The sequence below is a fragment of the Balaenoptera borealis genome (assembly GCF_965194805.1).
Source record: "Balaenoptera borealis genome assembly, chromosome: 18".
Taxonomy (NCBI): domain Eukaryota; kingdom Metazoa; phylum Chordata; class Mammalia; order Artiodactyla; family Balaenopteridae; genus Balaenoptera; species Balaenoptera borealis.
The window spans coordinates 77,424,566-77,439,151 of NC_138877.1; the positions used below are offsets into that span (position 1 = coordinate 77,424,566).

Consider the following 14,586-nt stretch of genomic DNA (forward strand, 5'->3'; position numbering starts at 1 on the left):
TGGCGGGTTAGGGCTTTGACAGATGGGTTTAGAAAAGACAAGTCCCTTCACAGCAGTGGCGTATGGGGGTTTTGGCAGGGTGGGGTGTTCGTAAGGAGAAGAGAGACCTTTAAGAAATTGTTAGAAGCTGCTCTTGGAAGTTATTGTAATACTTTTTTTCCTGAAGGAGATACAAAGCCCATCCTTTCCAAAAGCCAATGACAGAATGAGGTTTGCACGATTAGCCCCTCCTGGGATCTCAGAATACCATCTGCGTGTCCATCTATTCCTCAAAGGGGATGAGATCCCCTCTGTGCAGAAAGCTTCCCTTTTACCCTTGTCCCCTCTGGGAAGCTGCCATCACATGTGCAAAACTCTCGGTGACTTCCCTGAAATTTCTTTATTTTAAATTTAGTTCCTTTCATCTTAAATCTTAATGCCCTGTCTTTGCATTTAATTTTTAAAATGTATTAATTGGACTAATAATATTTGTAAGGCATATTATTAATATATGTTTTTTAAGGACAACTTTTATTGTTTTCAGATTATAAAAGTTCATGCTGAGTAGAGAAAAGCTTAAAAAAATACACTTAAGCAAAAGAAAAAAAATACCCATAGTTCTACCACTGCTTTTAGAATATTCTCTTTATAGATGTTTTACGTAATCAAACGTTCATCTGTCTACAGGTAAATTTGGATGTGTGGAATCATATATAAATTCACACACTCATGCTTCAATTAACATTTCAATTCGAGTTGAGATGGTCAAGTTATGTCACTCTTTCTGACACCAACTACTTTGATCCCCTGATGTGGGAACAGGGAAGGTTTTAAATAGCATTTCCCTTTTCACCCTAACTCAGGCTTAGCACCAGGAGCCCGGAGCCCTCGGCAGGTCTCAGCTGCAGGACCATCTGCGTCCTGGAATCTGGGATTTTTCCGGGGGGCCTCAGTGGTCTCCCCTATAAAGCAAAGGGGTTCAGTTACGATCCTCAGGATTCCTTCCAAGTGGCAGGGTCTGGGGCACCGAGGCCACCTAGGAAGCTGAAATCTCCACGGCTGCCATCGGGTTCTCTGTTTCTGAGTCTCACTGAGAGCGTTACTATCCCTCCACTCATGAAAATGGACTCTGCCCGGTTGAAGACACTGACGTCTGCTTGTCAACCCGGCCACAGGTGCGGACATCCACGGGGACGCCGGCTTCCCAGGTCCTGCCGGGGCCAGGGGTGACCCAGGAGAGGCCAACACCCTTCCAGGCCCCACAGGAGCCCCGGGACAGAAAGGGGAGCGTGGAGTCCCAGGTGAGGCCAACACCCCAGTATCACCATCTGCACCCCCAGAACCACAGTGCCTGTGAGTCTGAGAGATGAGAGGCCGGGGGCGGGGCAGGTGCCGGCTCCTCTAGGGAGAATTTCTTGTTGCAGACCTCCCACTAGTGTTCCATCGTTTATACGCCGTCATAATCGTACTCCGCTGGGGTTAGCTATTGACCACACTCCCTTGTAGGACGGACAAGATCACACTCCATCCCCTCGGTGCCCCCAGGCTTAGGTGTGCACCCGGCACAGGGCCCTGGCTGTGACACGCGCACGGGAGTGTTGGGTAGATGAGTGAACGAGTGCATCACGGCCCCCGAGCTGTGCCTGCGTGCCAGGCCTGGACCATGGCGGGAGCAGCCAGGGAGGGGTGGTCTCAGCCGCTGAGCACAAGCCCCAGCCCCACCCCCTGCCCATCCAGCAGCAAACCAGGCTCGACCGAAACTGAGAGGGAAGCGCCCCAGCAGGTGCTTTCGGCCCAGCGCTTGTCTTCTGACGGCCGGGGCCCGCACCCACCCCCAGCTCAGCCCAGCGTGTTGTCCACAGGCGCCGTCTGGGCAGCCGGCAGGGGTGCTGGACCAGACAGGCCCGTCACACCTGGGCTTCCGAGACCAGGGCCTGAGCGCCCGTGCTCTGGTCAGAATTACCCCCGAAGCTAGACCCATCGACCCCCAAAGGAGAAGTCAGGCCTGAGGAGGCCAGCGACCCTGATCTCCTATGGGGGGCGGGGATCTCAAGGCCCACGGACCGCATCGTCTGATTCTCCAGGGTCTGTCACCTCCCTCTCCCCTTTCATTAAGTGGAAACTCCAGAATTCCCTGATATCCAAGCCCCACAGCATTGACATGAAGGCAGGAGGAGGAGGAGGGCCGGCCAACTGGGGCCTTACAGTGAGTCCTGAGGGGCTGCGTGGGGTTCACACAGCCCACCCAGGGGTGAGGATCCAGGCTCAGGCCACCAGCACAGCCCACCCAGGGCTGAAGACCCAGGCTCAGGCCACCAGCACAGGACCACCAGCACTGTAGCTGAGTCCTGAGGGAAGCGCGTGTAACGCAGTTTTCTCTGTGAAGCACATCCCAGCCTTCCTGAAACTCTGGACAGCACTTCAGCATGACACTTGGGGGCCACTCTAAACAGTGAAGTCACCCACAAAAAGCACAGAAGTGCAGAAAACGTGGCACTGAATAGACAGTAGGAGGACCCTTGTTGACACTCGGAGCTGGGACTCCAACACCCTCCCCCTCCTGCTTGTCCGAGAGCGCTGCGGGTATTGACTGGGGGTCACCAGTAAGTCTCAGTTGAGGAAGCAGGGTGGCAAGTACAGAATCTGTGGGCAGTGAGGACGGACTCTGCCCAGGACGCTGGACATCCGTCGGGATCCGGGATCCCGAAGGACGGCATGGGGAGGAGTGAAATACCAGTGCCGGCCATCCTGAGCCTTCCCACGACGGGTGCCCTCTGGGCCAAGGGGGCTGCGCTGTCAGTGACGCCCTCCCCTCAGGGTAGGGCCAGGTGTCACCCACAGGTAGCCCCATCAGCTGTCCCTTGAGCAGGTAGCGTGCCGGGGAGGACAGCGTCCCAGCAGAGGCAGGCCCACGGGACCCTCTAGGCAGCAGGAGAGGGCTGGTGGGAATGGGGACAGGCAGCGCGGTCCCTGTCTCCCCAGACCCGCCCTGAGAGCCTGCGCTGGGCGCCTTCCATCACTGCCTCTCCTCGTTGGCCCTGCTCCTGGACGGGTGAGGGCACAGAGAGGAAACGGGATGAAAGGCTGGGTGCTGGGGCTAACCAACTTCTGTTTCCCTCCGAAGGGGAACGAGGCCCGGTCGGGGGTCCAGGACTTCAGGGGTTTCCAGGCGTCAGCCCCCCTTCCAACATCTCTGGGTTACCAGGTGACGTAGGTGCGCCTGGGATATTTGGCCTGGAAGGTAAGCAGGGCTCACACTTGGATACATTGGGATCTCTGGGGACCGGAGCTGGCCATGACCTGATTGCTTGAGGGATAGAACGCTTTCGTTGTCCCCTTGAGGGCATGATGCTGAGTGAAATAAGCCAGACAGAAAAGGACACGTTCTGTCTGATAGGAGGTCCCCAAGTAACCACATTCATAGAGACAGAAAGTAGAGAGTGGGGGCCAGGAGCCGGGGGAGGGGGAGTTAGTGTTTCATGGGGACAGAGCTTCCGCTGGGAAGACGAAAAAGTTCAGAGGAGGATGGTGGTGACAGTTGCACAGCAGTGTGAACGCACCTCATGCCGCTGAACCGTACGCTGAAAAATGGTTAAAATGTTAACGTTTACGTTACGTATATTTTACCACAATAAGAACCAAAGTTGCCCAGTGTTACAGACTTGCCAAAGCCGGTCCCCTAAATGGGTGACTTTGCATCCGGCCTCCTGGCCGGGACTGTGCCTTCCTCCTGTGTACACCCGCCTTTCTTGGGACTGATGCCAACAGGTTACCGAGGTCCCCCGGGGCCACCTGGGCCCGTGGCTCTTCCTGGAATCAAAGGAGATGAGGGGAGTCCAGGAGGCCCCGGAAACCCAGGGACCAAAGGATGGGTCGGGGACTCCGGGCCCCAGGGCCGGCCTGGCGTGTTCGGGCTCCTGGGAGAAAAAGGTAAGGGTCGGTGCCCGTGGGGGGCTCCTCTCGGGGAGGCCGGCGGCGCTGGTCAGAGATGGCCGGAGCCCCCGCCCAGCCCCACGTGTCCTGAACGTTCTGCTTGTCCGGAAGGGCCCAGAGGGGAGCAAGGGTTCATGGGCAACACAGGCGCCGCCGGGAGAGTGGGCGACCGAGGCCCCAAGGGACCCAAAGGAGACCGAGGCTTCCCAGGTGAGTCTCAGAGGGCGCACCTCTGAGGTCGTTCTGTCACGGGACGTGGTGGTGGCAGGGGTTGTTGGAAGGGCTCTGAGAGGCTTCCAGGTGGGTTATCACCCACCCCACCCCTAGAGAGCGCGGTGGCTCAAAGGAAGCTCCAGAATTGGTTCAATGGGTCAAAATGGATTAGAGACCAGAGCAAGAGAGCAAAGTGGTCCTCACGCGTCATCTGGCCTTTCTTTTCCCTTTCCAGGTGCCCCGGGTGCTGTGGGCGCCCCGGGGATTGCAGGAATACCCCCGAGGATTGCCATCCAGCGGGGGCCAGTGGGTCCGCAGGGAAGGAGAGGCCCTCCTGGGCCTCAGGGGGAGATGGGACCCCAGGGCCGCCCGGGAGAACCAGGTAGGAGCCCTGCTGCGGGGCCACCCCTCGTTTCCTGTTTGCTTTCCTTTCACTTTTGTTCTCCTGCTGGAAAGCACTGGCTGAACGCCAGTGACGGAGCGTCGCATTCTTCCCGGGGCACTCACGCGTGTCTCCGTGGCTGTGCAGGTTTCCGCGGGACTCCAGGGAAGGCAGGGCCCCAGGGAAGAGGCGGCGTGTCAGCTGTTCCCGGGTTCCGAGGAGACCAGGGGCCCGTGGGGCTGCAGGGGCCCGTTGGCTATGAAGGTGAGTGATGGTGACGGAAGGGGGCAGAGGGCAGGGAGCTTCCTCCAGGTCCTGCTGTGAGTCTGATAAATGGACCGTGGTGTACGGGGAGGGGTCAGACGAGCCCGAGATGAGCAGAGATGAGGGGCTGCACCCCCTAGCCCAGAGCCTGGGGCCCCCGCTGCAGCCTGGGTCCTGGGCAAGGCAGAACAGCTCTGCCTCCTGCACCTGGCAGAACACCTGGCACAGAGTCCCCAGGACAGGCCGGCCTCCTTCCTTCCTCTGAGACATCTGCGGGTGCCTCAGAGAAGGAAGCAGCTGACATATTTCGAGAGACAAGATTCCTAAAGCTCTTGAAGGCCGGAAACTATGAGCTGAGAGTCACCGATTACATTACAGGAGCCACTGTGAAGTCTTATATCATCGACTTCTTAAAATCATTTGCACGTGTGCAGGATGGGATAGGCCAGAAATAATAGCAATTCATGCAAAAAAAAAAAAAAAAGTCTTGAGATTTGGTGTAATGCACCTGCGCTCGGTTTGAGCCCGTGGTGTGAGCGCCGTGCTGACAGTAAAGGCGGGCTGCGTGGTCAGCGCCCAGACCACAGGAGGCACTTCGCGACCCACGGCCAGGAGAGTAAAATGCGGGGGATGCAACCCGAGACACGCATGGCAGGGCAGGGGGCGCACATCCAGGCAAGGGGCCAAGACAGTGCGGGGTGGAGGGCACGTCCTCTGAGAAGGGCAGGATCACCCAGGACGGCTGATTTCAGAGGTCTGGAGCGTTGTCCTGTTGGGGGCAGATCAGCCGTTCTGCAGCGTCAGGGCCAGAATCGGGCCCCCGGGTGGACATCTGGGGAGGGGGGCTTCTAACCTTGGGAAGGGCCGCTCCCCGAAGCATCAGCAGCGGGGCCTGCCGCCTGGGGTAGAGGAGGTGGGCGGGGCTGGACACGGTGCTTCCGTGACCCTCTGACTTCCTGATGCTCTGATTCCTGCTCAGAACGGGGCGCCCTTGGGGGACGGCTCGCGGGGGAGGCTGAGTCCCTGCCCCTTGTTCACTCCCATCACTGTGGTCCCACTTTAGGGCACGGGGATGGGGTGGGGGGCGAGTCCTCCCCAGGAGGCTCCCGGTCCCGAAGGGCAGAGCCAGCGAGACGCCGGCCCTCAGGGAAAGGCAGAGCAGGGCTGTGAACGCCGCCACGCGCAGCCAGCACGTGGGCTGCGGTCCGCGCGGCAGCTGCAGGGCGGCCTCCTTGTCTCGGGCCCCAGGGGAACCAGGCCGCCCCGGGAGCCCCGGCCTGCCTGGCGTGCCCGGCCGCAGCGTCAGCATCGGGCACCTCCTGGTGAAGCACAGCCAGACGGAGCAGGAGCCCATGTGCCCCGTGGGCATGAACAAGCTCTGGAGCGGATACAGCCTGCTGTACTTCGAGGGCCAGGAGAAGGCCCACAACCAGGATCTGGGTAGGTACCGCCTGCCGAGCTCGGCCAGCCCCGCTGGAGGTGGCAGGACCCCGCGGCCGCAGTGAGGTTGCTGAGTCCTCAGAAGGCACCGAGATGCCCCTAACCGGGGGTCGGGAAGCAGACCCTGCCTCGTAGCCCTCAGCGGGCTCTGCAGGCTCACGCGGCCCGGCCTCTCGCTGCCCCGTGCCCTGGGGGCTGCCAGCGGTTCCCCGTTCTTGCCCCACGGTGTATAAGCCGTCAGGCCGGGGCCGGGAGGGGCTGGGAGGCACTTAGAACCCCGCAGAGTGAATACGAGGGCGTGTGTGCTGGTATTGATCCAAGGAAGCCTGGTTGCCAAAAGGAATTTAAAAGACCTAACAGCCCATAGAAAACGTGGCCAACACGTACTAAAATTGGGGGCCTGGAGGGAGGGTGGCCACGCGTGTGGTGGGGAGATCTGTTGGGCTGAACCCGATGATTTGTGCACCTTCCCGTCCAGATAAGTTTGGTTTGTTTTTGTTTTTAAGTGAGACAAAGCAAACAAGAATAAGGGCCTAAAACAGCAGGGACAGGGCAAGGCCAGCACAGGGCCCGGCAGGCCTCAGAGGGCAGAGCAGACACCCGGCTCTCAGCTGGAAAGCAGTCAGTGTGAAAGGGGAAATAACTCACTCGGGCCCTAACATGAAGTTGGTGGAGTTGTCTGGGGGGCAGAGTAACCAGAGTCCCTCTGGGAGGCACCTGGGTGCCATGAGCCAGGCCCCCATCTGGCATGCCATCGGTGGGTGCTGGGGGCTGGTGCTTTAAGACCCCCCGACACGGGCCTCACCGGGCTGCCATTCGCCAAGTCGCCCCTCCCTCTGACCCAGCCTGGTCCCGAGGTGTGCGGGAACCTCGGAAGGGCACAGTGCGGTGGAATCAGCCCGAGGGATTGGAAAGCCCAAGCCCGCCCTCCACCCCGCCCCGCGCACGGCTCAGCCCCGCCGGGGGCCTGGAGGGGCACATTCCCGGCACGCTCAGCCGTGACGGTTCCTCCCTGCACCGCAGGGCTGGCGGGCTCCTGCCTGGCCCGGTTCAGCACCATGCCCTTCCTGTACTGCAACCCTGGCGATATCTGCTACTACGCCAGCCGGAACGACAAGTCCTACTGGCTCTCCACCACCGCCCCGCTGCCCATGATGCCTGTGGCCGAGGAGGACATCAGGCCCTACATCAGCCGCTGCTCCGTGTGCGAGGCCCCGGCCGTTGCCATCGCCGTCCACAGCCAGGACGTCTCCATCCCCCACTGCCCGGCTGGATGGCGGAGCTTGTGGATCGGATATTCCTTCCTCATGGTACGTGGTGCTTGCCTGCTCTCTCTCAGCGCACGGGCCCAGGTGCAAACTGAGTTCCTCTCCCCAGCCACATCCTGGCCTTTGTAAGACTAATCAGGGCAGTTGTTCAGGTTGTGCACTGCACAAGGGCACCTGGCCCGGGGGAGGAGTGAGAGCTGGAATACAGCCTGCACTTCGCTCATTGAGCCATGTTAGGCCTGGGGCTGCCCCCACCCAGAAGGGACCCGTTAATTTGCCACCAGGCCTTTGTACAGCCTTAATTAGGATAAATTTGGCTATCATGATAGCATCCCTTACAATTTTCCTGTTTACCATCAGAGGGAGAAAGGAAAGTCCAGTGGGGAGGGTGGGTCTTGTATTGCATTTATATTTATTATGACTGTCGTAATTCCCACTATATTGACCGGATGCCCAACGTGTTAAATATTTCATAAATTATATTAATAACATTATATATATATGTAAATTATACAAACTTTGCTAATCTTATCAAAACAACAGAAAAAAAAAACCTGGATTCTGGGAAAGGAAGGAGAAGACAAACAAGTGTTGATTTTTTAACATTTTTTAAGGTATTGCTGCTGCAATAATTTGAAGCAACAGGATACTAAGTTCTGTGCTGGGACAGGCAACTGTATGCTTTTCAGGAGCTAATCATGTCAGGGGGCTTTGGTGGATGGACAGAGCTCTGGTCCCATCGAGAAATTCAGAAAATGAAAAACGAGCCTCTTCCTTGTGAAGGGAGTGATTACACTGTATCCAAAAAGGTCAGACAGCCCTTCTTTTATTAGCAATTACATCTCGAGCTGTGTCACGGGATAAGGGATAAGCACACATGATCCTCAGTAAGTGCCTCCTGCCAGCCTGGCCCTTGACACCCCCAAGGCGGGTGACGAGAGGACCATGGTCCCCTCGCCCCGCTGTACAACCAGGGCGGCACTGATGCGCTGCCCACACCTTCCCTTCCAAGAACACGGAAGCACCTGCTGGCACAGACGCCGGAGAGCCAGCACACGGCTTAGTGTCCCCCTGCCTGTCTGGGGGAAGGTCCCTGTCTTGTCTGCACACAAGACACGCTTTGATCCATCGCTGCCACAGCAGCAAAGACGTCGGCCCCCCCTTACCTCAGTGATCCCTCTCGAAGCTGGTCTGATGGCGACTGTAAGTCTCCAGCCGGCCATCGGTTTACTTCTTCCTTTCGATTCAAATGAGGTCCTCACAGGCCGAGTGCCCAACGAGTGATTCTCTTAAGAGACATCAGCTGCTTGAGTCCCAAAGCCAGAGGCTTGTCCGCTGAGGCGAGCACATTGGAAAAGGGGGGTGTGTGTGCATGTGTGTCTGCACGCGTGTGTGGGTGTGTGCACGCGTGTGTGGGTGTGTGCACACGCGTGGGGGGACCAGCAGGGCCTCGGCTCTTTCAGGGCAAAGCGGGGCTGGAGATGCCCCATGAAGACGCGCCTGCTTGTCTCTGCTGACGACACACGGCAGCCCTGTTTGGGAAGGCTTCCGCGGTCTGTGAGCAGAAAGCTGCTCAGAGGCTTTTGTTCTTTGCTGCTTCATTTGAAGAAAAGGTTAAACTGGGCTTCTGCCCAAATGTCTCACAGGACAGCCTCTTCTGTGCCCTGCCCACCGCGGCCAAGGCGCTCCTGTTCTAAATTCGCGGGTTCTGATGCCACACTTACCGCTGGGCTCGCTGGACCGAGCCCGATGACACGTTTCAGAGAGAAGCTTTGCGATCCGGGGCCCCGCCGTGCCCCTTCGTAAAAGCTGAACATGTTTGTGAAACCAAGAGAAAGTAGAACTTGAAAGTGGCAAAGAAAATGCCCTCCAACACTTGGCCAGGTCTCCCAAGCAGAATCATCTCAAGCAACTAATTGCTAATTTAACAACCCTCTGATTGAAAAAAACTAATTACACTAGTATTACGTGTTCACTGTAGAAAAATCAGCAAGTAGAGCTTTTCTTAAAAAAATAATAAAATTCAAAGCACCCGTACTCCCCCTTCATAAACGTTAGCAAAGGAGGAGGGCAGGAGGCACTTTGGTGCTTAATTTTTTTGTTTTTTTTTTTTGGCTGCGCCGCACGGCTTGCGGGATCTTAGTTCCCCGACCAGGAATCGAACCTGGGCCCTCGGCAGTGAGAGCTCGGAGTCCTAACCACTGGACGGCCAGGGAATTCCCTGGTGCTTAATTTTAATAGACCCTCTGGTTCTGACCCACATGTTGATTTTTTTTTTTTTAATTTACTTTATTGAAGCATAGTTGACTTACAAGGGTGTGCTAATTTCCACTGTACAGCACGGTGACTCGCTTATACACATATATACATTCCTTTTCATATTCTTTCCCCTGATGGTTTATCCCAGGATATTGCACAGCGTTCCCTGTGCTCTACAGCACGACCTTGCTGTTTTATTTTTCCTTTAAAAGAAAAAGTTAACGTGTCGGCATCTCTTCCGCCCCGTCCCCCTCCGCTGCACAGCACACGGCCGCGGGCGACGAAGGGGGCGGCCAGTCGCTGGTGTCACCGGGCAGCTGCCTGGAGGACTTCCGGGCCACGCCATTCATCGAGTGCAACGGCGCCCGAGGCACCTGCCACTACTATGCCAACAAGTACAGCTTCTGGCTCACCACCATCCCCGAGCAGAGCTTCCAGGGCGCGCCCTCGGCCGACACGCTCAAGGCCGGCCTCATTCGCACACACGTCAGCCGCTGCCAGGTGTGCGTGAAGAACCTGTGATGTCGGGGCCGTCCCGCCGGACACGCTTCTCCAGGGGACACGCAGCCGGGGGGCCACCTTGGTGCTTATTCTTAACCTATTACCTCAGATGCCGACCCAAAAATTGACTTCATCTTTTTTTTCTTTAAAAAAACAAACCAAAAGAATAATAAAATAAGGGCTACCAAAGGAATTCAGCACCAGCGCTTTGGCCAAATAACCCCGTGGCATCCAAGGCGCTGCCCACTCTCCCCACGTCTGTAGGACACCGTGACCCCCCAAAATGGAAGACCATGAACCCTCCCTCTCAGGCCATCCGTACTAGAAGGTTCCCCGCTCAGTGCAGCGAACTGCTTCCTGTGTATCTCTGTAGTCCCTGCAGTCTCAGCCGCCACTGATAACCCACTTACTGAACTCCACGGGGAGGTATAGACAGGCGAGGCCGTGTGCAGCCTGCGGGCTCCTGAGCTCACTCCCGCTGTTCCCGCACGGGGGGCTCCTGGGGGTGGACCCAGCCCTGCTCTCCGGGCCCCCGTGGTGACAGCGCCCTCTTCTCCCAAACGCCGGCCACGCGAAGGATCCTAGTCCTCTCAGGAAGGCCGCCTGTGCCTTTTGTTGTAAAAGCCACTGATGTCCGCACACCAGCTTTCACTCTTCCCACCACCCCTTACAGACCGTCGGGTTCGGCAAAACTCACGTAGAAGCGAAGACCTTCTCACCGGCTGTTGTCAGCCAGGTTGCGTGACAGCAAACTTGGTAGGGTCGGAAGTGATGCTTCCACTGCCCCCAGGCCGTCCCTGGACATTTACCCTCCGTACTTTGTGCAGAATTGTATTCCTATGACTACTCCATCCTCTGTAACGACCCCCAAATAAAAGTTCGCTTTGAACGTTTTTATACCCCGAGTCATCGCCTGCCTCATTTTCTCAAGTCCATAGAGCGCAAACTTTGCCGTGAACCCCAGAACACTGCATCCGGGCCCAAGTGCGAGCCCTGCACCCAGCTCGGCAGCGCGCAGCTGTTTCTTCCAAGTTTCAGCAGATTGAACACAAGCCTGTGGTGTTGTCATTCGTTTCCCAGGGAACTGTGTTTGTGTTTCTAATGCGTTAATGTTTACAGAAAACACCCGCACCGTCACTCACCGGGGATTAGCAGGCTGGGTACCGCCCAAACGCACTTCCAATCACGCAAGCAGCCCCAGCACAACATCCCAACAAAATCCCAGTGTTTCCAAGAAATAGCCTCCAAGACACATTTCCGGCTTCAGTTTCTCTGGAACCTGGCTGACCTTCAGGCACCCAACTCACAGAATTTATTTTTACCCTTTAAAATTCAATCTCATATTAAACTTTTTCTAAGTACAGTTTCTACAGTTAACAAGGTGACAGTGTTATCATAATAATTCCACGTGATAATGTTATTTGAAGGAGATCAGCACCTTCCTGGCCTGCATCCCCCCAGTGGCCGCCCAGGGCAAGGACTCTGCCCTGGAGGGTTACGTGGGGACGTAACTCCAGGCAGTGGAACGGGGCCTGGGCACAGCGACCCAGGAAGCAGGGCACCTCACTAAGGGGGCTGCCACTGCGGAGGGCTCAGGGTTCAATCCTGCGGGGACCCACTGAGGGAGGCCACAGAGGGACACTCAGATGGTCCCCCCCCCCAGGCGTGGGAAAGGCACGTTTTCAGCCTCCAGCTCTTGCCCCCAGGGGTCAGGCTGCCTTACATGGGGCTGAGTGGGCTCCTAGCACCCCAGGTGGAGGTATCAGAGAACCAGGTGAAGCTGATGCAAAGCATTGTAGGCTATACCTGTGGACATCTGGTTTCCCTAGCAACAGCTGCAGCGGAAAAGGTGAGCCCAGAGGCTGAGGCCAGGGCCTGAAAGATGCCCAGCACAGGGAGGTGATGGGACAGCTGTTTTAAAGATTCTTTAAATTCTATAGTGTTTTATAATTTTCAAAAGTTTCATATGCACAATTTCACATGGTTTAGCTTTGAGGCCTCTGTGAGGTTCGCACATCAGCGGTAGGTGCCCAGCATTAAACACTGACCCTCACACCTAAAATACATAAGGCGAGAAGACCAAGATCAAAATCTCGATACATAATTGGATTCCAAAATGTCGACCATAAAATATAAACCGAACACAAACAAATAATCCATAACCCCAACATCGGTTTGTGCAACGAAGCTCATGATCCTGTGCAAGGATAGCAGGTGAAGATTCCTAGTCTGGATCAAACAGCCAACCTTCTGAACCTTGAAAATTCAAACTCTGCCCTTCACAGACCCTTGCATGTTGCGTGAGATTTTTCTGGTCTAGTTTCTCAGGGCTGAGAGTAACCACCACCCCGGAAGCTAAGCGTACTTGAGTGGCCGATGCTGCCCCCCCATTTTCCAGAGAGTGGGTGCCCTGAGATTAGAATCACTGTCTCGCGACTGCTTCATAAGGTGGCTTTCCTCACCCTTCGCACAGACGATGCCAGGACTCACGTTAAACCAGAGGAGATGCCTCTGGAAGCATCCTGGCTGGTCGGAGGGGCACCAGGAAAGACGGAGAAAGTCCTGGAGTATCGCTCCAGCTTCCCGCTGCCTGGGAAGAGTGAGTCGGGTGGACCCCGGGGCAGCTCTGCGCCTGGGAGCCACCAGGTGAGCTGAACCGAAGACCCTGCTCGCCACAGTGGCGTCCTGAGAATTAAATCCGTTCCTACGTGTGGAAGGGCCCCAAGAGAGCTGGCGTGCAAACCATCGTGTGAGTTTGGTGACGTGTCCCAGCCTCAAGAAGAAGGGGTTGGAGACTCGCTGCCATTGGAGGGTTTTAAAAATGTTCCCACAGGGCTTCCCTGTGGCGCAGTGGTTGAGAATCCGCCTGCCAATGCAGGGGACACGGGTCCGAACCCTGGTCTGGGAAGATCCCACATGCCGCGGAGCGGCTGGGCCCGTGAGCCACAACTACTGAGCCTGCGCGTCTGGAGCCTGTGCTCCGCAACAAGAGAGGTCGCGATAGTGAGAGGCCCGCGCACCGCGATGAAGAGCGGCCCCCGCTTGCCGCAACTAGAGAAAGCCCTCGCACAGAAATGAAGACCCAACACAGCCAAAAATAAATAAATTAATTAAAGGGTTAAAAAAATTATAAAAAAAAAAATGTTCCCACGGACAAGAGGTATCCAAAATAGGCCGTGCAGGGGTGAGGTGGAACCCTTCTGAAGGGAAATTCCTGACACACACAGAAGGGGTGATATCGAGCTGCGGGAGGACCGTGAAGCGGCAGGACAAACCCAAGTGAACGGTTTGCAGGGTATAAATACGGGAAATGGCAGCCCTGCCACTCGAGAGCTACGTGGCACATGGCCCGGTCAGCACACTCAGCAAGTGCCACAGGTACGGGTGAGCCACTGGGGAGGGTGACGTGAGCACAGAGGCGTCCACCTCGTCCATCCGCCCGAGGGACACCCGGGCTCAGATCACACCTGGACGTGGCCCTACCTCCAGGCTGCCGTTCCCAGAAAGAGGCCATCGCTCATTTTTTTTTATATTTATAAATGCGGCATATTTATTTATTTATTCCTTTGACAAGTATTTTTTCAAGAACATATTTGTTGAAGGCACACATCAGTTGTCCTGAGTGGTAAGAATACCACACTGAACAAGACACACTTAGTGCCTGCCCGTAGAAATTTTAGTTTACTGGGGGATACAGGCAATAAAAAAAGTAATTAAAATAAAGCGCCATGGGCTTCCCAGATGGCTCAGTGGTTAAGAATCCACCTGCCAATGCAGGGGACATGGGTTCGAGCCCTGGTCTGGGAAGATCCCACATGCCGTGGAGCAACTAAGCCCGTGTGCCACAACTACTGAGCCTGCGCTCTAGAACCCGTGAGCCACCACTACTGAGCCCACGAGCCACAACTACTGAAACCCACGTGCCTAGAGCCCATACTCCACAACAAGAGAAGCAACTGCAATGAGAAGCCCGCTCACCACAACAAAGAGTAACCCCTGCTCGTCACAACTAGAGAAAGCCCGCACGCAGCAATGAAAACCCAATGCAGCCATAAATAAATAAATAAATAAATAAAATAAATTTATAAAAATAATAATAATAAATAAAGTGCCATGAATGTTATAAAAGGAGAAATTAGGGGTACAGTAGGAATACAGAGCAGAGATATTTGAACCAAAGAATTCCTCTTGGAGGAAGTGATCTTTTTTTAACTTTTTATTTTATATTGGAGTATAGCTGATTAACAATGTTGTGATAGTTTCAGGTGTACAGCAAAGTGATTGAGTTCTACATATACATGTATATATTCTTTTTCAAATTCTTTTCCCATTTCAGTTGTGAGAGAA

The 14,586-nt window shown here is 55.7% G+C and overlaps 2 protein-coding genes across 5 annotated transcripts in view; one reads left to right on the top strand and one right to left on the bottom strand.

Moving 5' to 3' along the window:
- COL4A2 (collagen type IV alpha 2 chain) overlaps positions 1 to 11,136 on the top strand; it is a 176,060-nt gene extending 164,924 nt beyond the window's left edge. Inside the window, exons 40-48 of the mRNA XM_082366217.1 lie at positions 1,155 to 1,280; positions 3,104 to 3,220; positions 3,748 to 3,909; positions 4,024 to 4,122; positions 4,361 to 4,507; positions 4,655 to 4,771; positions 6,020 to 6,211; positions 7,235 to 7,521; positions 10,003 to 11,136. Of these exons, the coding sequence (XP_082222343.1) occupies positions 1,155 to 1,280; positions 3,104 to 3,220; positions 3,748 to 3,909; positions 4,024 to 4,122; positions 4,361 to 4,507; positions 4,655 to 4,771; positions 6,020 to 6,211; positions 7,235 to 7,521; positions 10,003 to 10,260 (1,505 nt within the window). The 3' untranslated portion in view covers positions 10,261 to 11,136. The remainder of the gene's footprint in view (positions 1 to 1,154; positions 1,281 to 3,103; positions 3,221 to 3,747; positions 3,910 to 4,023; positions 4,123 to 4,360; positions 4,508 to 4,654; positions 4,772 to 6,019; positions 6,212 to 7,234; positions 7,522 to 10,002) is intronic.
- Positions 1 to 14,586, bottom strand: part of RAB20 (RAB20, member RAS oncogene family) — a 90,145-nt gene that overhangs the window by 31,150 nt on the left and 44,409 nt on the right. The window lies entirely within an intron of this gene.